Genomic DNA, 25141 nt, shown 5'->3' on the forward strand with positions numbered 1-25141 from the left:
GTATCTAGGGTATAATCTCTGGAACTACTGAAACGACTTTTTAAATTTTTTTCAGTAATAAAAAACTACACTATCCCTGAGTAACAGAGGATATGCTTTATTTAAACAAAAATAAGTGTTCAATTTGAAATCTCAAAATTTGTAAATCGAGTCGGAAGAAAAGCATTGCTCGAGTACTTTATCGGCGTACGCAGACCAAATGATTCAATATACTTGAAAATAATGTAATATAAAAATATTGGTTATCAATAGATCTAAAAAAGAAGTCAGCGACACGATATACCTAGCTTTTATATTTAAAGCACATAAACATTTTATAAATGTATTTATGAACGTTAAAAATGAATTGAAAATTATAAGGTGAACTTTAAGGGTACTCATTGAGTATAATACATGAATCTTTATAAAAAAAGAATCATTTTACCATCTGGGAAATTTCATGAAGATAAAATTTGCCCTTTACAGCATGTTATTTGGTCGTATAGTTTAGGAGATAATTAAAAATGAATATAATTCACAAAAAAATAAATTGATAAGTGAAATGATAATATATTTAAAAAAGGCCTGGCAAGGAAGACTGATAGGGAAAAGAGAAAAGTTTAATGTCGTATTGGTAGGCTTGTTACAGAATTGTAGTTTGAATTATGGTTGATAATTCAAATTGCTGTGTCCTTTTGATCAAATACTCCAACGTTTCGCCAACATTGCAGCTGGTTTCTTCAGAAATCAAATGACATATCGCTGATCCATGAAGAAGCTGTAATGCTTGTGAATCTAAGGAGTATCTTCTCCAAAGAACACGACTTACATCTGGAAGCCTTAATTAATATCCGTGGGAGCCTCAAATATCGTGGTTTGTATTGTTTTAAACAAATACACAATTTTTAGAAGAAAGGATCTGAATAATATATTTAAATAAGATTGGAAAAACGACTGTTGACTAAACGAGAAACATTCAGTAGTGTATCGATAGGGTACTTTCTAGATTACAATCGAGACGTACAGTTTCAGATAAATGTACAATCTATAAACGAAAGGATTTCTCGATGATGTATTCAAATAAAGCCAGCCAAGGAAGAGAATGCCAGAGAAAGGAGAAAGGTCCTCTATCAAAGTTCCGCAGAACCATAGATTTAAATTTGTATTTGTTTACTGTAAAAGGATACTTTGGATTTAAGTGTCCATACTGTTCATCATCAATATATTGATGTACGACGAGTTTACGTGTATTTGTGTTTCTGTTCATACTGTTGCTCCTTCTCATTCCTTCGTTTTGGTGCTGTCTGTTTAGTGTAGTTATAATGCTTTTCAAGAATTTTGGCCAGTGAAGATACTACTCCGTAAAAAAAAAATAATTTGTTGTCATTATAAATGTCGACCATGGGAAGTAACTAGTATTATTTTATCAGGGCAGAAGTAAAAGGTTAATCTAAAGATGGAAAGATATATTGACAGCAAAACAAAAGATATATCGATGTTTAAAAATATTGCAAGACGCACTTTTTATGAAAAAGATGTTTGACTTAAAAAAAAAAAAAAGATAAGATGTCTCAACTTGCATGTATGTTCGGTCATATAATTATGTTTACTTTTAAGAAAACATTGTTCAATTAATTGTGTAGACGAATGCAACGTCTGAAATTAAAAAATCTATGTTTTGCATACAATTTATTTAATTTGTTAAATTTTAAGTGCTTGAAATACAAGTGTCTAAAACATAACTGTACGTATAGGTACTACATAAATATATTTTACAATTTAAAATAGAATTATTGTGTACAAATGTTTGATGACGAAAGTCTAATTGAAATATGCATATAGGGTGCCACAAAAATGCCTTCACTTTGATAAACAAAGATGGATATACTTATGAATTTGTCTAAAAAGTAGTTAAATAGTTAATGAAAGTCGATCCACTTAAAATAAATGGATTTTGTATTAACTCGAACACTTGTTTTAAGCATGTATTATTACACATAATTTTCATGATATGAAATGTACAGTGTAGTCTGAAAAGTGCAGTGATCGTTTCTCCGTCAAGTTTCTAGAAGTTTATTATTAAAATTAAAAACACAATTTCCATTTAAAAATATATTAAAATTTATTAAAATGAAAATTTACTTAACACAGTTCTTTAAACATTCAGGGTCAAAATGGTATTTGATCACAATACTTGAATCAGAATTAGCATTTATTATTTAAGTATAAAGTATATTACAAATATAATATATTCACATAAAACTTAACAATCTAAAGTAAGTAAAGTGTATATTTGCGACCGTACACGAATAAATACTTTGGTTGCGAGGGCTGTTCTCAAAAAAGAAGACGCAAACGTCTGTATGAGCAACGAACAAGTAGAAATATACGACGCAATACACCCTTAATAACCACTTTCAAACTACGATAATTTTTAACGACAAATATTCTATTCGTATAAATTATCTTATAAATATTAAAATTCTATTGAAAAAAAAATAACTACAATATTACTATTCACAGCTTTAATCAATCCAACAGGATTTCAGTTTTCTTTACATTGACAATTGTAATATTTGCTTCGATACATTGCTAACATAGTTTATTTAAACATTAAATTCAGACAGTAACGAGTATACGTAATCGTACAAATCGGAAACGAGACTCACCTCTTCAACGGTACAAGCGAATCCACCGTGGTCTTCAATGTTAATGTTCAAATCGTCAAGAATCGTGGAATTGTTGAGCGCTCCCATCAACTGTCCCATCATCGTGCTTGGCGCGGGGCCACAAGGTGTTGGTGTTTGCGTTTGACTGGTTCCGGTTGCTCCCGTTTGTGGCTGTTGGTGCTGCTGCAATTGCTGTTGCTGCTGTTGGCACTGCTGCGTTTGTATCATGTACTGAAGAGTTTGCTGTTGGCTGTTCCCTAGCGCCGTGGGACTCGGTTCGCTTTGTTGATAGGACGGTGACATTCCAGCCACTGGACTCAAATTCTAACATATGGCAAGACAAAAGGAAACGATGAGACAGGATACTTTTCTGGCGTAACATCAAATTTGCTATAATACGCGCCGAGGTATACGATTTAACACGTTGATTGCCTGACTTATACCTGTAAAACATATGAGCCTATCACTTCGTTTCTATACAATTGAAATTATTTGTATTGAATTTAAACTTGTATTTATTTTTGCAACTTCGCAAAATTCACAAATACTATGCACATATTTTCTTTAATTTCTCATTTTCAGAATTAATTTATTCAGTTGTTTAGAGGAAAATTCTGTCACCTATATATGGGTGATGTGGCGTCCAACGTGTTAAAGGGAGAGAACACTGTAAACTGCACTTTTAAGAAAGATATATATATATAGAAAATGTTTATAAAGATACTATGCGGAGCATGGTTTTTAAACTTTTAGTATGTGACTATTGTGACATTCAAGTCCACTTCTATCAAGTTCGTTTTTTAATTGTTGGATGTCAGTACGAGCTTTTTTTGACGCTTGTTAGAGACAACTCTACAAAACTAGATTTTGAAAACTCTTAGGAAACTCAGTAAATAAAGGATTTAAAAAAAAAAACGACTACGTCAGATCATAGCGACTAGTTTTCTGAAGAGAAAGTGAGTTAGATCATATCGACTGGACTCAGAGTTTTCTCAAAAAGCTGTCATCCAGATGAAAAGTGTCGTTTAGAGATAAACACAGTTAAAGTTTCAGTAGCCTTCAGTCAAACGCTCAACACTGCTCCACATTGAAAATTGTAATTCTAGCAATTATAAAGATTTCTTTCTTAAAATGTTGACACTACATTGTTGAAATATGTATTTTTCGATAAATGTAACAATAACAAAAAACCGACTTTTTTTTAAAAATGGTATAGTGTTCCCTGTTAGGAATTAAGTTATTTTCTCTTCGAAATAAATAAATTTTGACGACGAAAAAGATGATAGAAATTCAGTTTACCAGCTAATACTAACTTTGACGTATATCGAACAATTAACCCATTCACTTGGGTAATAGCAATCAATTTGAACTACGGGACATCGTAGTTGGCAGTGAATGGGTTAATCAAAATTATATACAAGGTCTACGATATCCGATAAACGTTGTCAATTTATTCACCTAGTCATTCAGAATAAAAAAGGTTATATACACTATAAGTTTCGTTTCGTTTCCTTATCAAAATAAACATATTATGTTATGAAAAGCTGAGATAGATGGTTCCCAATGGCGAAAGCAAAATTCGATTCACTGAATAGTATTAACTCGTTTTTCAGATGCAGAATATACCTATATTGTGTTCGTATAGTACAGCTGGGGAAACTACGTATATACAATTAGCAAGGGTAACTTAATCGCACAGTCCCTTACCATTTTGCTTTCTAAAATGTTTTTTGAATTTTAATAAAAAGAAGTAAGGATAAGGTAAATATGTCAAAATTACAGTTTTACTGTTAGAGAATAGACCTATAGTGTATCTGACATTTTTTTGTTCGGAATGAACGACCAAAGATATGGGCGAGGCTTGACTATCAATCAACGAGCTAGAATTTAGAAACAAAATACACCGAAATAAAATGATAATATCATCAGTTTTTTATTTAAAGGCGATCATTCGAATATACGAACAGGGAATACTCCAATTTAATCTGTCACTTGATCTGATGAACTTTCCCCGGATTTAGAATGGAATGTTGCCCAGGAAAGAAAGTGGAGGCTCGACCAATTAAGGACACTCTGGAGCCACTTTGCGACGCAATTAAATCACATTCGCACGGAACGCGTCCCCTTAGTAAAATTATACTAATCTAAAACCAATGGAGAAGTTTAATATACTTGTTTTTTTTTTAAATACGAGGGTGGCCTGAAAAATGTCCAGCCTCGATCATAAATGTCAACATTATAGACGAGATAGAGTTAGAATACAATCTGTCGAATAATATCATGTTCTATACAAAGATTACGACAGTTTAAGAGGGTTCTTCTTACATACTGTTTTTTCACAATATTTGTTTATATTTTTTTATTTATTCGATTTTATAATTTTGTTTTTAGTTTTCACTTCTCGATTATGTAAATTCATAAAAGAGTGTAATCTATGCGATGAAAAAAGATACTGTAAAAATTTGAAACACAATGTACAAACAAGAACAAGTACTTTGTATTAACCCTCAGATATAAAATAAATTGTATTATGTATAAACCTACGTAACGCCATATAATTCTCATCATTATTGAGTTTCATAGTCGATCAAATAAAAGAAAATTCTAGTTTTAACTATTGCCATTCAGATTAAATTAAATAGGTGGGTATTGTGTAAACCTAGAAAATAATCACTACCAAGATGAGATAACGATGCTAGAGCAATAATGGAAAAGCAAGCACATATAAAAAATAAATTACAATTTTGTTCGAATTATTAGCCTTAAAATTGTTCAGACCATGCACGCAGTTCGACTAATCTCTCGATCTGAATATTCGAAAAACAAACTAGTACGGACAAACAGGCCGAAAACGTCGGGCAAGGGTTCTGAAAAATAAGAAAATCTACATTTCGGCCTTTTGTCGGGCTCGTAATTCGCGGCGTATGATGCTGTTTCCCGAAACAATCGACGAAAAACCCGGTAAACCGGGATAATCTAGCCTTTCACCCTTTCAACGGCCACGTCCAGGTAGAAACCGGTGCGCTTTGTTCCCTTTGAACGGTGAAATGTAATACGCGACTTACCCTTTTCACTCTTTGTCCACTCACCATTTGACAAGCGCATGGCTGCAGACCATGAATCGGGCATCTTTGCTGATTTGCAGATTGAGGTGTCGGTTGCAAAGCAAAGGAGGACGATCCCATGGTAAGGCTGTTGCTCCTTTGATACTGGGTCTCGTAATAAGAAGGTGGCGGGCCTGTCTGAGTTTGATGGCTCGGGGGTGACGTCTGGTACATTTGATAGGAGTCCAGTTTCATCGTTTCTGCGAGGCTACCGGCTGTATACGCAATCGTTCAACAAAATGTATGTCAATTGGCATTGTAGTACTTAATAGTTTACTGTACAGGGTATCCGAGAATTAATGTAAGAATTAGTGTAAGAAAATTGGAGGTAGCTGATTCTGAACTACAGTTTCCATTGCAAAAATGTCAGATGGTGCTTCGTTTTTGAATTATTAACGAAAAACCATCGACCAATCACAGCGCCCGAATAGCGCGCGCTCAGTCGCGAGAGCATAGGCTCGAGCCAGGATTGGCTGGCTACAGTGCGCTAATCGGGCGCTGTGATTGGTCGATGGTTTTGCGTTAATAATTCAAAAACGAAGCACCATCCGACATTTTTGCAAAGGAAACTGTGGTTCAAAATCATTTCAGCTACCCCCTATTTCCGGTTCTTACAATAACTTTGGGACACCCTGTATATGTCTTATGTCATCTTGTGTATCTTAATCTTTCAAAAAACGGAAAAAATGCGTCGAAGTATTATGGGAATAATCGGCGAACCTTGCTATGAAAAATAACGAATATGAAAGCTTAGTGCGTACCTAATTGTTCTGGGCTGTATGGTGTGTATGTTGGTGTCCATTCCGGTTTTCCAGGAATCGCCGAGATTGGACTTAATCGGCCGCAGGATGAATCGTTACTCGAAGCTCGGGGGCTCGAATGAAAAATAAGTCAAATATAATTTAAATGTGCACGCGAAGTACTAACCGAATCTGGGCAAATATTATTTGAAATTCAAGAGAAAAAATGGTGTTTCGCGCGATCGAATCAATTTCTGACTTTTGTTGTATAAATGATATATAGAAAGAGTAATATTCGTTTATATAACACTTATTAATTGATATCAAAAGTTTATATGTTAATTTAATTGTTTCAAATAAGATGGCAGTCAATCTTAAATCCTAGGCACGAAAATATATCTGTCTCTTCCTTTTTAAAATTGATTTACTCATATGTAGAGATTTTGTTAAAGAATAACTTATTCCCTATATCTTAAGCACTCCATAATTATTTGAAAATGAGACGATTTGTTACTTTAATAATCACTTGAGTAATACTTTATGCGATCAATGCTCAAATTTGGTATAATTTGAGGCGCCCTCAATGTATTGTAGTATAGTATCTATTATGCTACAAATATTTTATATTAAGTTTAATGTTTCGAGTACCGAAGCACATAAAATTACATTAGAGTTTTCAAGGTGAAATTGCATTAACATAAAAAATGCCGCATTCAATTTGACACATGATATTGATACAAATCATGACAAAGCAAATGATATAAGCTCACCAATATGTATCGTCTTATCAGTTTGTGCAATTACGATGCAAATGTTGCAGTTTAGTCGAGTTAAACCGAATTGGTCGCTTGAAGTTGATTTCTTGACTACGACAAATGTCTAAAAAAACTTTTACATGACAGAAGACAGAAATCTATGTTCGTGGGATATCGCGAAATAAACAGAAAATAATGTATAATGATAGCGAAACGATTACAGTGAATATAACCTTTCATTATTAATAATCTTGAACGGCCAATTGATGTCGTTGAGACAACAGTAACACTTACTGTTCGAATTCCTTATGATAATCTATTAATTAAAGTTATATATTTACCTCGTAATAGTGAGATGTTTTACTTTCACTATAAAAATCATAATAGATAAGACAAGTCTTGTACGATTCCTTGAACCGATACCCTCAAATCTTCCTAATTAGTAATGAACAGCATCGTGACACTCTGATGGTCTACGTTGTTCTAGGAAAATAGTATTACGATACATTCAGTCCTTGATGAATATATGAAACATAGTAAGAAGCGAAAATTTACGCGTTGAACTTGAAATGGAATACCGATGGATAATGATATTTCACTGTTCCAGGGTGACACGCATCTACATACAGTGGGTGTAGAATGTATTCGTACACCGATTAATTTCCTAAAAAACTTTTGTGTGAAATTGTAGTTTCTTAACTTCTTTTTTTATAATCAATGATATTTTACATATTCTCGGAAGTCTCTAAGATAGATATAGTCCAAACAACATTTACTAGTTAATATAATTTGTGAAATGAACAAAAAAATGCGAAAAGTGGGTAAGTGTTGAAGCAATAAGTATTTGTACGATTCTTGTGACGAACCATTTATAGTAGAGTTTATAACATAAATACATTACTTTATTGCTTCGTACGACTTAGAAAACATCAAATTTCCAGTAAAGCACTTTTAAAAAGGCTCTAATAGAGGAATGGAAGAAAATCCCACATCGAATAACTAATAATGTAGTCAATTCAATGCTTAGAAAAGTTACAATAATTATAAAATTAAAAGGAAATCCCACGAAGGGAGTATTATATACTTATAAATTAATGTAAATTTCTCCTTTTTTTAAACAAGTTTTAAAAATTAAACAGTTGTGCGAATACTTATTGCTTCAATATTTCTATCGATTAATTGTTTTTTTCTTGTTAATTTCACAACTTACATAAATAGCTATGTCTTTTGTAATCTATCTATTCTAAAGATTTCCGATTGTTTACAAAAAATAAGTTAATAAATTACAATTTTACACAGTTTTTTTGGAAATTGATCGGTGTACGAATACTTTCTACACCCGCTGTAATTACTTTTTATCATTATCGGTGAGATATTTAATAAATTATTATTAAAATATGTTCTCCGACACTGTCAGAAATGGAATATATGCAAGATAATCAAATTTACTAAAAATATCATAATTCTACACCCACTGTAGATATGTAGAAAATTCGAAATAATATTTTGCAAATAATAAACAAAGCATAACATATATCAATTGATTGTGTTGAATATAATTACGTTAATTTTTTTTAACTAAATCAAATGAAACGAATGATTGAACTGCAGGAGAAATACCGAAATAATTGTCGCATCAGTATTTGAAAACTGTTTTTCTTTGAGGTGACATTGGAAATAACTGGAATGTAAGTACAAACACGAACGCAATAGTAAATCGTTATTTAATCGTAAATGCAGTGGATATGTAGGAAGTATAAAAACAATTCGAGAAAATAACGTGTGAATCAAAGAATCAATTATTTTCTATAAGTAATTGTAATAAAAATATAATTTTAATCGAATATTATAAAAATTCTAAATCTAACTGCAATGATTAATTAAGAAGTTAATGATTGTACATAATGTTGATTAACTTGAACGTTTAATAAAATTAATTGTTGATCGTTAATTTGGTGATTTCTAATCGAAATTCGATTCGTATTAATAATTAAATTGTGAATCGGTTATTTAAAAGTGCATATTCCTACAAATTCCACGATTTAGTCTTCAATTACTCACTGTACTCATTACAGCTTTTAAACGATTAACTATACGGTAAGTGTAAACTGTCATTACAACGCCGAATCATCGGTTTAATTAAATTCTATCAAACACTGTCTACCATAAAGCATCTGATGAATTCCAATGGTACGTGCAATATTTATTAAATGAGTTGATATATGATTGCTGCCTACGCATAAAAATAATTGAAACACAAACAAACGAGCACGACATTATGTCAGATCATCCCTATGAAACATATCTGCCATGGATTTCTAGGGTCAAGATTGTTTGTATCAAATTCATGTGTCAGCTTGTGTGTGGCAAAGATAACGTTACACTGAAACAAATTGTACCAATTAATGATAAACAACAAGATGCGTCATAGCAAGCAAAATAGAATTTAACCCTTGAAAACCTTGTGACGGGTTCGGTTAAATTGTCAACCTCTTGGCTAGGAATAACGTCTGCAATGACAATCAGCATATTCAGTCGCGTTTTTGTCTTTAAAAATAAAAAAAAATTAAGATTTTAAAAAAGTAGATAATAATTTTTCAACGACGTCTGATAGCAAACGCTAGAATGAGAATATTAAACATTCATATTTTATATTAACTGAGACTTTCGAGTGTAAACCGTATCTTTTGGATAAAATATACCATCATTTTGTCAATACTACAGCTAGCTTCTTCAGGAGTCGAATGTCACTCTGATATTGACATGCGTCTTGTACTGAAAATCCTTTCAAGCAAGCAATGCTCTAATACTATTCTTATTCACGTAGGTGCAATAATTTCTGCAGTGTTTATGTAAGTATGTAATAGGTAGGTACTTCGTCATAGATGACCGCATTTAACTGGGCGTAGGGTAGAGATCGATTTATAATGTAAATGTTAATGACGAAATCGGTTGTGTGATGAATGATCTATAATTCATTTCTCCGTGAATTATATTCGTTTTTTAACCGACTTCGAAAAGGAGGAAGTTACTTAATTCGACATGTATATTTTTTTCCATTATCATGAAATTTCCCAGATGATAAAATGATTCTTTTTTATAAAGATCAATATATTATACCTGATCAGTAGCCTTAAAGTTTATCTTATAATTTACAATTCGTATTTAACATTTTTAATCTACAGCTAGGTACATCGTATCGCTGACTTTTTTTTTAGATCTATTGGTAACCAATATCTTTGTATTGTATTACATTATTTTCACGTATATCCAATCATTTGGTCAGCGCACGCCGATAAAGTAGCAAAGTAACGCTTTTCATCCGACTTGAATTACAAATGTTTAGATTTCAAGTTGAAAACATATTTTTATCAAAATAAAACATAGCCTATAGCACTCAGGGATAGTGTAGCTTTCTATTACCGGCTAAATTTTTAAAATCGATTCAGTAGTTCCGGAGATTACCCCATACATACAAACAAACAAACTTTACCTCTTTATAATATTAGTATAGATATAGATAGAGACATAAGAAATAATTTAAACCCTATTTTGAATGCGTTTCTCCCAGTTTGTTTATTTCTCAGCTAAAAGTCAAACCAACTTCTATTAGAGACTAGTGATCCGTGATTGGTAGTCATTGAAAGTGACATAAACACTGGTACCTTAAAAGGATACACACTACACCATGCATACCAATATCAGTGTGTCGTTTTATCCCTGAAGAAGTAATCTGGAATGTTGGCGAAACTATGGAATATCTTATCAAAAGGACTTACACCTGGTATCCTCGGTTGGTATCAACCACGAAGAACCGGGTCGTAAAAGCCTCAAATGTCTTATTAGAGATCCAGCTCGATCAACAAGCAGCACGTCAAAGCGGAGACATACCGAAAGTCCGGGGAAAGTTGGAATCCACTTCCGGGTTGGAGAGGGCTGTCCGGGAAAAGATCCAGTCCCTCGCTGACGCTGTTACTTGGACTGGGTATTGCGTCATTTTGCAGCCCACCGTCTCTTATCGCTTCGAGCTTCTTTCGCACGCGGCCGCGTCGTTTGTCCGATTTACTGGGCTCCATGGTCATTGCCCTGTGAAATGGACAATGAGATACAGAATTGGTCGCAGCTTGCACCGCGACAACAACACACTGTCTCTCGATTAGCTGCTCACGATCGGTTACCCGGAGAGAGTAGCGACTTTTTGTTTCCAGAAATAGAATATTTTTATTTCAACTAGGGATTACTAATCGCAGGCATGTCGTGCAACTATGCTTAGATGGATTCGTTACCATGATAAACGACGCCACGCCGCACAGTGGTAAAAGCGGCCAATCTAGGTGGACATTCGGTACAAATTTCATGTCGACTGACGAAAGAATGGACTTAGCACTGTCATTAAGGATGCTTGACAAGATAAACACTGAATTGAGGATTAAATTTTGTCGACTGACAATTGATCAAACATACCACTGTTTATAGCAATTTTTTTTTTTTTATGTGGAGGAAATCTGATATCAGATTTAAGTAATATTGAAAATTCAAATACCTGGTTCTAAATAATTGGAAATAGGAGTTTTACAAACTAGATCTCAATGATGTTCGACTTCGTCTGCGACTCGACTGAGAGCAAATGTTAATTTTTAATTGTTAGAATTGCGCGACAAGTGGCTGAAATTTAACAAGTGAACAAAGCGACTGTCTTTTGTTTCGGGGAATATTATACTGTTTCAGGTATAAAAGATTTTTAGACAAACCCATATTTTAGAATACTGATTAATGACCAGTATCTAAATTTAATTTCTTCACAGTGGACCGGCCCTATTAAGAGAGGTGATCGTATAAGCACTATGGGTCAGGATGGGTGTAATTCCTTTTTATGCGTACTCTGTAGATGTTACACTTCAAAGCTATGTCACCCGCAGGGTGATGCAAGTTGATGCGAAAAAGTTACAGCATTTCAAAAGTTAAGTTTCTTGAAAATTTAGATTTTAACTTGTCTTATCTCTACCAAAATATTTCAGACCTCTGAAAATCTGTTAACTGGTATATATTACGTTGTACTTACCTTTAATAATTATATGAAGATGAAAAAAAAATCAAACAGACTTAGAGTGCTGGCACTAAATGTGATCTGAACGAGGTAATTATCTGATGGTTGTAAACAGTGGTATGTTTAATCAAGTGTCAGTTGATAAAATTTAATCCTCAATGCAGTTTTTATCTTGTCAAACATCGTTAACGACAGTGCTAAGTCCATTCCTCGATCAGTTGATATGAAATTTATACCGAATGTCCACGTAAATAGGCCGTTTTTACCACTGTGCGCCGGTCACCACTGAGTGACGATATACAGAGTGAGGCATTTAAAACAGGCCACCTGAATAATTCGTTTACTTTTAGTGATAGGAAAAAAAGTGTCAAGCAAGAGTTGTTTGATTTTAAGGGGCACGTAATGTGGTGCCAATAACTTTTTTATCGGTGGATGCGTAGAGAAGATATGAAGGTGGACTCTGGTTTTTTTTTAAATAGAATGATATAATTCCTTATACACATTCTGATAGAACATTTCAAGACGAATACAATGACGTATAGTTGAAGGTCATTCAAGGTTACACAGGCTAACTGTAATGGAAAATAAATGGTCCTCATTTTATTGATGGAGCGTTAAATAGTCGCAAGTATGCACAGATTTTAACAGAAAGATCATTCATTGAACGTAGGGCAATTAATATGATACCAACAAGATGGATGCCCTGCTCAATCTGCTCGAAATATTAAATGGTCAGTACGTTCTCCTGATTTAACAACCATGGATTTTTATTTATAGGAAAAATTAAAATAGCAACTATACAGCGAAATACCAACAACCAGAGATAGATAAGAACGAGGGAATAAGAAGAGCTTGAATTGCAATTGATTCAAATGAAGTTTATCGTGCAGTGTTTTCTACATTAAGACGTTTTAGAAAAATGCATCCAAGTTCAAAGTCATCATTTTGAACATTTGCTGTAACAGTAAGTACGAAAATAAGAACATTAATGAAATACTTTGAAGAGTGCCTTGAAACAATTTATTTTCTATTATAGTCAGCCTGTGTAACCTTGAATGACCTTCAACTATACGTCATTATATTCGTCTTGAAATGTTCTATCAGAATGTGTATAAGGAATTATATCATTCTATTTAAAAAAAAAGACCAGAGTCGATCTTTATATCTTGTCATCGCTTCCACCAATAAAAAAGTTATTGGCACCACGTCACGTGCCCCTCGAAATCAAACAACTCTTGTTCGATACTTTTTCTTCTATCACTAAAAATAAGCGAATCGTTCAGGTGGCCTGTTTTAAATGCCTCACCCTGTATATTTCAGATCGCCTCATTCACCGTTATATAATTTTAAAGATTATAAACTCATTTAAGGCTTAATAGATTTCGTTTTAACACGTTGACGTTTTTCGTTGACGTTTTCAGTGTCTGCGCCGTGAGGCGGCGCTCGATTTCACAATTCGCTTGGTGGGGCGGCGCGCGGCGCGGCATCAAGTTGCAAGGTTTTCAGTACGATGTATGACCCACCGGTGATGCACGCCGCTCTGCGGAACAGACAAGCATGACCCACCGGTGATGCAAGCCGGCGTCAACGTGTTAAATTCGTCTACATATTTGGAATAATTGCTGATATATAGGTAGAGACTGCAGAGTCTTCGAATCAAAGATGAGAACGAGTATGACTACATCAAATTCAGCGAGAAGAGAAATTAATGAGGTCAGTTATTCGGGAGACAGTGTACGCTGTAGGCCAACTTACCTTCGACGTGACGATTTACCAGGCTTGGCGTCGTTATTTATCATCCACCAGGAGCTCTTTCCGGTACCTTCATTCTGGACCCTCATGAATCGACTGTGCAACGATAAGTTGTGTCTTATGGAGTTCTGTGAACAGAAAGAATGCGTTCTTAATTCTTTGAGACACACGATTCAAAAGAAAAATAATACTTAAGCTGTACCGAACTGAAATTCCATTACACATTCGGCTTCAAATAACATTTTTTTAATTATAATTTTTTTAATTTGCTAATAACATATGAGTAAAAAATATTCCACCATGCAGAAAAAGCTAAGCACTTAACTCCGAAGAGTCATCCTGAATTTTAAAAGCCTTCTGCTAACTTTGTTTAATTTTATTAATTTTATTATTGATCCTTTTCAGTATATCTAAATATATTTAAATATAGGCATGCTTACAGTTAAGGATATATTATTAAAAGTACTTAGCAACTCTTTTTTAAAAAAGAATTGTATTCGTGTACTGGATATGCTTACTTAAATTGAATACATACATATGTACGTTTTAATTTAAATTTTTCACAGGTATCGTTGCTTATTAAAACAGAGTAATAAACGCGACAAAGATCAGGGGCTTACATGCAGTTTATTTAATACTATGTTGTGACAAACTGATCCTATTTATTGATTGTTTAAAAAACATTGTTGCTAAGAATATTTACGGCATACCATTTTTATTTTATATAATATCTAAGTAAGTTAGGTCTGCGTTGGGTTATACAGGGTGTCCTAAAAATGTTGGAAGACTTTGAAAAGGTGGTTCACATTTTCGCTAAGGACAAAGTTGTTTCAAATCTCTCCCTGAACTATCCCTTTCAAGGACCTCCAACATTTTTGGGACACCCTGTCTATAGTATAAGGTCAAAATTATATATCGATAATATTTCCATAAAACATCGTCATTTTTCTTATACACCATCTGCTTTTAAATTGAACAGATTTAATATATATTGTAGAAATTCAGAGGTAATTATTTCCCCTACCCTTTATATTTCTAACCAACCACAACAATCTGCAAATCGAAACAAACGTTCTCGAAAATCTTCATTCCGTTCTCCTTTGTTGTCATTACACAATTTGTTTATAGCTACTGTAACTATTTCTGCTCTTGCTGATGGTCCAGATGGCGAAGAATTAGTGGTTAGGATACCATTTTCACAAATATAAAATGAATAATTCATCAAAAATACCGACAATGTCGCTAATCATACGAATGGCAAGAAAATGGAACAACAAAATTTCTAAACGGATCATGTCGTAAACTGCGATTTAGAGTTTGCTGAAACGTTCGCAAATAGCGTTTCAAATTTGCTTGGAGTACTCGCAATTTCGCTAACGAATCGCGAACGTCGACATGGTTCGTCGAATAAAAGGTACACTTTGCTTACAGTCCTTACAGAACGATAGTAGTGGAAGCAGATTCTTGTAATTTTGAAAAGTTCCCGAAAATGGTCGTCATATCGCGTCGCGAGGAACGGTACAAAGCATCAATTTTGAAAAAGTAATTTTTATTTGCCGCTGTATCGTGCGCTCTTTACGTAAAAGCCCCCCTTCCTCTGCATAAGGGAAGCTAGTGCTCCGGGACGAAGACGAAAGGAAATTGTTATCGCTTCTCGACGATACTTTCATATTAGGGTAGAAGCTTTCCGAAATTTTTGGGAGGAAGGACCAGCGCCGTAGTCGATTCAATTTGCCTAATGAACAAGCCCCGGAGAAACGTCTCTGTCTACGGAGCACAATAAAACGTAGCCCTCATGACTCACTCTTCGAATCGATTTTGTACATGGTATAAAACGACTCTGACAATGCAATCGCCCGTGTAGATTTCAGCCGCTCGTGTTACGCGCAAACGTAAGATAGTAAAAGAAACTGGAATCGAAATATCGATAGGGGCGAGATGCCCGCGCCGGGGGATATATGTAGTTGCGTTCGGTCCTCGTAAATTTAAACGGAATTGAAATTATACAGTTGCAGTAAAAGCGTCGCGGACAGATTTCCCTGAAATATACACTGCCGTTCAAAAGTGTTCCAGCACCCTTCGATCTTTATCAAGGGTTTTCCGAAAGGCGCGTTAATAAGTTCATATTTTCGTAGATATTAGTTGTTGCCATCGGCCTGCGTACATTTAGTAAATGCACACTCATAAACTTAGTTTTATTATAATAGTAGCTGCGCCTCGCAGTTTCACTGCACCGGAATATTATTCTTATTCACGTAAGTGCAATAATTACTTCGTAACAGATGAACGTATTTAACTGAGTGCAATCTAGAGATAGATTTTTAAACGTAAATGTTAATGACGAACTTGGTCGTGTGATGAATCCCCTATAATTAAATTTAAATAAACCCTGAAATATACAAAAGGTATAAAATTTAATCCGTATTTTTTATTATTTAAATATTCTTTTACAATACAATAATCACTACATATAATTAAATTTACTTTTATTCATACTGAAACAAAAAAATTACATAAATATTTTGATTACAATAAATTATTAACATTCACATAAGTATAAATTCAAATATAAAATTGTAAATAATTTTATTTAATTTAATAAATATGTATTTTCCAAACTTCAACAAATTCATTTCTCTGTGAATTATTTTGATTTTTCATTATCTCCTAAACTATGCGACCAAATAACATGCTTGTATTTTATTAAAGAACAAAATTGTAAAGTCCCTTTTGAGAAACCCTTTACGATTAATGGGGAGGAGAGGCTATTTAAAGCCAACTCTAGTCTTCAACAGCGTTAAAGTCGTTTTCTCTTGTGTTATTTCTTACTGTTAGGATGCAATAGCGCGGATAATTTAAGCCAGTTAATTTCAGAACAGACAATATCCTTAAAATATCATTATTTGTTATCATGCAATAAATATCGCAACGGACGACACACGTGATAATCTGATAGCTCTAAGTCAGGAGATCATAGCTAATCGTTAATTACTACCCAACCCAAATGTTGTCACGGTGTACAGCAATCTCTCTTCTGTTAACGAGCGCAGGCCTTTTATCTTTAAGCGTGGTGCTTAATTTGACCAATTGCTGACAATACCGTTTGGGATTAATGGTTTCTTTTTTTTTTCAATTCTGTACTAAATCGAATCTCTTTTATCCTACAACACATAAAATCTGTAAATAACAAGATCTTTAATCTATTTTTTAAAATCCATATATAATAGACATTGAAAGTTAATCCTACTGGTGTTGATAAGTGTCAATTAATATAATATGCAATAGATGAATGTATACATATATAATGGATGAATTTTCATACAATACTCGTGAACAATTATTAATTTTAATTGCAACTAACATATCTTTTCTTTTTTTTAATGTTTTCATTCATCTTCATAACCAATTACCTCTCTCAAACATCTTTAGGATTGTATGAATTCTAAAGTTACGATTGTATAATTCTTTGCTTACTTGGAATTTTATAAATATGTATATCATAGAAGAAATCCTATCAATTGGAGTAATATTGTAACAAGAAACACTTCGGTCTGTACGCAAGATTATCTTGTCAGATACTGGTAGCTAACGTGTTAAACATAGGCAAATATATGAATGTTTGTAAGGCGTACAACTCATTATTTTGATTATACCAGAACAGTTGAAGCGTTCACAGCACATACAGGTATATTGTCCGCAAAACTTGACCGACTCCTCCACCGATGTACATCCAACTGACAGCCGTCATCAGATAACTAAAGTATTTATCGGTAAGGCGCTGTCGCGAGTACCGATGAGGAAGCTTTTACGATCGATTCGCATCGCCGATTCTTTTTACCTTTTACTTCGTGACAGACTCATAGGGTTCACGATGGCGATCCAGCTATTCGAGTCATTCAGTCGTGAGCTATACAGAAGGACTTTACAGCCCTATCATTTCCCCGCGTTTATCGATGGTGCACTTCGAAGGTGAAGACATTTTTGGCGCCGCTATTCTGATTTTTAAATGGACCCTTGTCGTTCGTGTTTCGATACCGCGCGACGAGAAGAGTATCAGCAAACATTTAAACGAACGTTCTTATGATTACTGAGAAACAATTTATCGATACACGTTCTCAAGATCATTTTATTAATTGTATGTATGTTCTTCATATGACACAATTGTATATTAAGAAAAGGTTTTTCACAAGGGTGTTTAAGATATTGTTTTTTTGTAAGAAAATAAGGATTGCAGCTTAGGTATAATTAACATGATGATCCAACAGGTTTTACTACAAACGTTTGCATTGTATGTATCGACTAAATGTTTGAAAAAATACAGCGAACTAAACATGTATTTTTAAGTAACATTAAAAAATCTGTCGTAAATCGAGATTTTAACGGTTGTCAAAGTAAAACAAAAATGCCTGAAGTTCCATTTTGAATAATTAAATCTTCTTAAAATTGTACGTATCAATTGTTTATTTGCAGTATTCGTTTTTAATGCTCGCTTTTTCCATAGAATAATATTTAACAATACTGAACGTAAAACGATTTCGAGGAAAAAGGATGAAAATGGAAAATTGGATAAACGCACACAGCAACGAACGAAAGATATACAAGGATACGTGTTATCGAAGCAAACTTTTACTTTGATCAGTGCAGTGAACGAGAAGCGAAACAATTAAAATCGCTCTGGACACGATGGTCGATAGATGTTATTTCGTTTACTGAAATGGAGAAACATTAACACACTGAGATTTAATTAAATTTCATTAGTTGGTTCGATGCCAAGCTTTTAACATTGACGGTATCTGTTGTATCGAAGATATTTCAAGAAAAACTGGGGACTTTGAAAATATAAAAGTTTGCATACATTCTAACTTTGTTAGATGTTCAAATAATTAATAGTTCGAGCAAGACTCATTGATCGAATTGTTCGTTATGTACAGCTCTGAAAATTCAAATGTTATATTTTTAGGAATTTAATAAAAAACTGAAATGTCGAATAATAGGTATGTTTTCAAATATGTAACAGTAAATTCAAAAGTTGGTTTTTGTTTAAGAAATCACAGACAACACTAGCAAGATGATAAGCAGCTGCTTAATATAACAATAATAAAATTGATAAAATGGATTTGTAATCAACGATTACAAACACGTGCGAATACGATTAAATATTGAATTTAATAATACTAGCTTCAAGAATAACTACTTCGACTTTTCTAAGAATTGCAAATTCAGAACTTTAGTAGTTAATTATTCAAAGGATAACGAGTTTCCAGCATTCTCGAGCAAAAAGTAAAATTGCTGTTATATAATTACCGACTGCATCCGAACTATTCACACAAAGTGCGAGTAGTGCCAACGACACTGTTCAACCTAAGCTTACACATACACAACAGTTTAGACACTGTAAACACCCGAATGATGATTAACCGTCGTATTTGCAAGTTCTAAAGCTGCCCATGAGTTAGATTCGAAACGCGATAAATATAGTGATTGTTTTGAGTGCGCCGGATACGTGTCCCTAGTTTGAGAAAAAGTTGAAAAGCTCTGAAGAGCGATAAGAGGGAGACTTTCGGTCCCTGAAAGCACGATTTTTTCCCAAAGTCGCGGAGCCACTGACACCCAGACCGAGTCGATGACGTAATTTCACGGTGGACGCTTTTCTTGCATATCGGGGGAACTATTCGAAGCAGGAACGATCCAGCTAGAGGACACAGGGCCATTGAGAAACGAGTTCCATCGGAGTGGCTCGTTGATTCTGGCGGCGGCAGTCGATGCTCGTGACCGCCGATAAACTCTGGCACTTTCGTCAAAAACCGTATAAAGTTCGTTGAAACAGCCCCTCGCCTCGCATGCCAGCGAAAAGAACGCGATGAAGATGGCGGGACGAGCCATGGAGGCGGAGGTGGTTATCTCGCTCCCGAATGGACTGTATAACGCGCAATTTATGGAGCATATACTTGTCCCAGCTGTCCTGCCGTGGAACGTCCACTATCTTCCGCAGGGCAGCACGATAAGGGAACTCAAAAGTCCGTCGTTCCTTGGACGAAAGTGCGAAGACGGTTCCTCTAAGTACTCGCGGCAGCGTAATCGCGGCTGAATTAATGGTCACCCATGAAAGTAGTCGCAGAATTAAGTGTCCACGAATGACGCTGGACCAATGGTATTAATGTTACGGCCGGCGATTTATTTCCCTGGACCAGGGCTTCTTAAACTTTTTTCATTCAAGACCCCATTTCTGATTGCGATTTTTTTCGCAACCCCAAGAATATAAAATAAAGACATGTAAATATTTTGTGTTGATTTATTGACTGGGTAACGATATATATACACATGAAAAAATATAGTTTTAGAATTTGTTTAAAAACATACAAAAACATGAAATTAAAAATAGCACAAAAAGTTGTAAAATTATATTTATTATAGATAGAAAAATTACATACCCTATTTTTCATCAAAACTGTACTTTTGTAATAACATAAATAAAAGAGAACATTAAATATTTTGCATTAAACTCTCGCGACCCCAAGATTTCGCTAAGCGAACCCATTTGGAGTCGCGACCCACAATTTAAGAAGCCCTGCCCTAGACCATTTCTCACTGCTTTGATTTTCGCAATCATTTTTTACTCTAACAGTCACAAAAAGTGAAGTATTTTTAAAAATTCTTTGTTGAAAATATATACGATGAGTTGCCTTTAAATTTTCTTTGTGTTTCCTAAAAGAAAAACAGCCATAAAAGCTAGATGAATACTAATAGTAAGATATTCAAATTAAACAATTTTATTCCTCAAAATATCGTACAAAACTATATCGCTAAACATATTTTGTTACAGGTTAACCCTTTTAACGCGAACGGCGTATATATACGGCCTCCAGAAATGGTAACTCAGAGAAGAGTTTGTATTCGTTAAATCAATTTTTAAAAATTATCTGCTTATAGGGGATGATGAGACGAAACTTCTTATATATTTACAGTTTATTTATAGGATGCTTAGTTTCGAAAATAAAAATTGAAAAGTTAAAAGATTGTTGGAAAAACTGAATTCCAGGAAAAAGGTCTTCTAAGTTTTCAATTTTTATCTCTGAAACTAAACGTCGTATGAATGAATTGTAAATCCAAAAACGTTTCGTTTTGTCATTCTCTATAAGGAGATATTTTTTTTCTTAAATTAGATTGTTCTACTGTTGTTTTTTTTCTTTAGGACAATAGCAGCAGGATCATACCATTACGAGATCTTAGGAAAAAGGTCTTTTAAGTTTTTAATTTTTATTTTGGAAACTAAACATCATATGAATAAACTGTAAACATAAAAAAGAAGTTCCGTCATATCATTTTCTATAAGCTGATATTTTTTTTAAATTCACATCTCTACGTCTATTAGAATTTCCAGCAAATATCGTCCTGAGTATAAGTATGCATTACTTATTGAGTGTTATTATTTATGTATTACTGTATTGTTTTATAGTTTTCGAAAATTCTAAATTTGAACATTTCATATATTATAGTATGGAGAAGAATATTTTATAGAAGTGAATAAATTCGGTTCTACAACCACCCTAGATAGGGATCAGCTTGTATATTATTTATTCGTATCTTAACCAATAAAGTATCAAAAAGAACGAAATAAAGTACTCTCAGTAATGAACGTAATACAGGTGTAGAAAATTCGTTCCTTGTTTTCGTTCATTATTTAACAGAAAATAGCTAACTGGGACTTCCTATTGAATTTGATATTTGAAATTTGAAGAAGAAAACTTGGTTTTCAGAGAAATGAACGGAAGTAACTTCGTTAATATTTAGAACTACGTCACTTCGACTAACTGGATTTTGGTCTTTTTTGGATCAACTTAAAATGTAGCCCTTGTAAATATTAATAAAATTACTTCCTCGCTGTGGAGACCAAGTTTTTTTCTATTTTCGATACATCTGACGACGGAATAATAATCTTTTCCAATTCTAAATGCTTATACACCAAATGTAAATTACCAAGCTAGGTTGTAATTGTAGTTTGCAAAGATCCAAAATAAACTTCGTACAATCTTGCACGGGCAAAAGTTTTAATAATCAATTTGTATGAAATACCATTATAAAAATTGATAGAGAGATCCAAACACGCGCGGGGACACATGTATATTTAACATTAATTTTCTCGCAAACGAAGTCTCATTCACGACGAAATTTTATTCTATATTTCTGACTCATTTTTAAACATATAGTATACCTTCGTATTGCACTGTACACGTTTTTATTGAATATTTATAGAGTTTTAACAACAACGATGATCGGAGTTAGAAGTAATATATCTGCTTTTGTAGGGAACACAATTATTCTTGGCTTCCCTAAATTATATATATTCCGATCTCGCAGTTTTCATTGTAATCAATTAGTAAATTCCGACAGTTTCACACCAAAAGTTTAAATTGAAGGTATCGACTAGGTATTGTTTTAATTGCCCTGCAACGGAAGTATTATTACAGAACGTTTGATATTAAATTAGCATCGCATTAATCAACCACGAAGCTTTTATTAATATTACGAATGAAACTTTCACTTATCCACGCGTACAATCTGATTGTTTACTTTTTTCATCGAGTAAATCAAAATCGTTGGCTGAAATATTGAGTATATACACGTCTTTTATCTGTTTAGCGCAATTCATCAGAGAGAATTTGCAATGACAACGATCAAAACAAGCGCCGATTTGAATAGTAAACCACGATCGTTAGTCAAATCTGACACGAATGCTTTAATTTTTCATTCGCACGTGAGCACAGACACGAGCGACCAAGCGAGTCCGGCTACGATCGATTCACTGTCATCGAATTCATTTTTAAATCATGCATTCTACAACTCTACGGCGTTTCTGGGCGTTTCTTGCATGCAAACATTGTCTCGGCGTTCTTCAAAAATTCACTACGCTACTTTCAGCAGATCCAAGAAAGTTTAGTGTTCCACAGTAGTAAGAAACAGACTATGAAATTGGAAATTGCAAATGGCAAATGGAAATTCAGTAATACTTGAACCCTTCTGAAAATTTGAGAGAAGTCTATAATATAATTTCAATGAATGTTAATATATAATTGTAAAGAAACGACAAAGACCTTAAATTACTATCATAATGAGAATTGAATTAAATTACAAATCAAAATAAGTAATCATGTTTGCATGTACATGGTAATTGCTTTTCCAGTAAACATACACGAAATAGATCGATAATTAGAGTTTCGATCAAATTTGTAACACGAAAATAGCTATGGAATTTTTATGGATAAATATTTTGCCCTACCTCGAACATCTAATAACAATTTCATGTTCCTTTTGCCACGCAATCGAAATAGAACACAGCAAAAATAAAAAATGTAATGAAATTGCAGATGAAACGAAGTATTAGTGGGTAGCGTTAATAAACGAGAATTTAAGAAATAACGGTGTAAAACGGTCGAACGGAAGCAGAGTTTCGTTTCTTTTATCACGGATGTGGGTTTTGTCTTGTCACGATTACACCTCATCCTTCTGAAATTTTTCATCGCGGGAAGGAAGTGGATACTAAAGATGCGGTCTGCGATCAATCTAAAGCCAACACACTCCATATTCGCCGCAACTGCGAAGTTAAATATTCGATGCAAATAAAAGTAAAATTGTTTTTTTGCTACAGGTTGAATTTCCAATCCAAATGCCTTACTATCAAGGTTACCATTTCCAGAGGACAAGGAGAGAAGACACAAGACACTGTAAAAGCAGATAATAGATCTCAATACATATAATTGGTGTTTGATAAATTTTCAAAATCTTTTGAACATAATTTTAATGGAATATGAAATTATGTACGTGGCTTTTTGAAAAAAGATATTCGTAACTCTATCTACAAATAAAATCCTTAATTATTTCGAGTTTTAGTAAAAAAATATAACCGCCAAAATAAATCCTGGTTAACATTATGTCTGATCTCTATTAAGCCAGAGATATGTAACGTTAATTATGGAAATAAAAAACGTGATAACTTAGATTTTGGGGACTCGTGGAACGTGGTAAAATTAGCAAAACTATGTGGCGTCAGAATAACTATGCTTTATTACAAATTTCTCATGCATTCGTAATAATATAAGAATCATAGTTTATGGCAGAACAAGAATGCAAACTTAAAGAGTTTGCCGTATTAAAAAAATGTTATAATTTAACAGTTGAAGAAATATAAACTTTTCTTCATTTCTGCAACTAATTTTTGTGCTACTTTTCTGAAACATTTAGAAAAACTATAATAAAAAAAGTCAGCAAATCAAGTGCCCTTTTAAACTGACATTATATCTGTATTAGTTCAGATAATTGAGATTATGCTATACCAAATCGTAACACTAACTCAAATGTCACTTGAAAGCTCACTCTATCTAACTCACATAATAAAAATTTTTTACCATACATTACGTTTTAATCACTTTTATTACTATGTAGAAAATCAGTGCAGTTGCTTATAATAACAAGTTTCACCTGACTAGAATTACTGGAACGTATGCAACATTGCAAATCTCTTAAGAAGTATTAGCACATAATATGCAGCACAATTTACAGGTTATAAATTTGATAGTTAACTTGTCCATGCTCAAAACTTTGTCGCAAAATTAGCATTTGCTAAATTAGGAAAATAGAATCTATTCACTTAGGGAATATATTATTTTCATCGAACTATAGAGAAAAACACTATATGTAGTGTTATTTTAAACAGTTAAAAACAATACAGTAGATTCAGTTTACAAGTAACTAACAAATATATATATAAAATTAAAGTTGAGTCAAGAAAATACATAATAAATAATATTCAGATAAATAAATATAAAAAATATTAACTAATTTTGCATATGTTTATTTATATTCAAGCATGTATTTACATGAAAAGTAATAATACATTAATATATATATTTATTAATACAAAAACAAATATGTATATTTATGTATATATATTAGGAGGTATGCTTAATGCGTGTGCATTTGTGTAATTGTGTAAGATATATAGTGCGTGTGCAGTTGTGTGCTGTATGTACAATGTATATTGTGTGTGCGTTTCTCGGTTTTTGGGAATTAGGGAATGTTCTTTATTCCAATTAGTTAC

The 25141-nt window shown here is 33.4% G+C and overlaps 1 protein-coding gene across 2 annotated transcripts in view; it reads right to left on the reverse strand.

Moving 5' to 3' along the window:
• LOC128875842 (forkhead box protein O) overlaps window positions 1–25141 on the reverse strand; it is a 328836-nt gene that overhangs the window by 95423 nt on the left and 208272 nt on the right. For both annotated transcript variants that reach the window (XR_008456895.1, XM_054121773.1), the window contains exons 2-6: window positions 14050–14174; window positions 11139–11333; window positions 6514–6626; window positions 5738–5967; window positions 2649–2972 (exon numbers count right to left, since the gene is read on the reverse strand). Coding sequence is in view for 1 of the 2 variants with exons in the window: in XM_054121773.1 (XP_053977748.1) it covers window positions 2649–2972; window positions 5738–5967; window positions 6514–6626; window positions 11139–11333; window positions 14050–14174 (987 nt within the window). In the remaining variant the exon portion in view is untranslated. The remainder of the gene's footprint in view (window positions 1–2648; window positions 2973–5737; window positions 5968–6513; window positions 6627–11138; window positions 11334–14049; window positions 14175–25141) is intronic.

Source organism: Hylaeus volcanicus, chromosome 4 (assembly GCF_026283585.1).
Source record: "Hylaeus volcanicus isolate JK05 chromosome 4, UHH_iyHylVolc1.0_haploid, whole genome shotgun sequence".
Taxonomy (NCBI): Eukaryota; Metazoa; Arthropoda; class Insecta; order Hymenoptera; family Colletidae; genus Hylaeus; species Hylaeus volcanicus.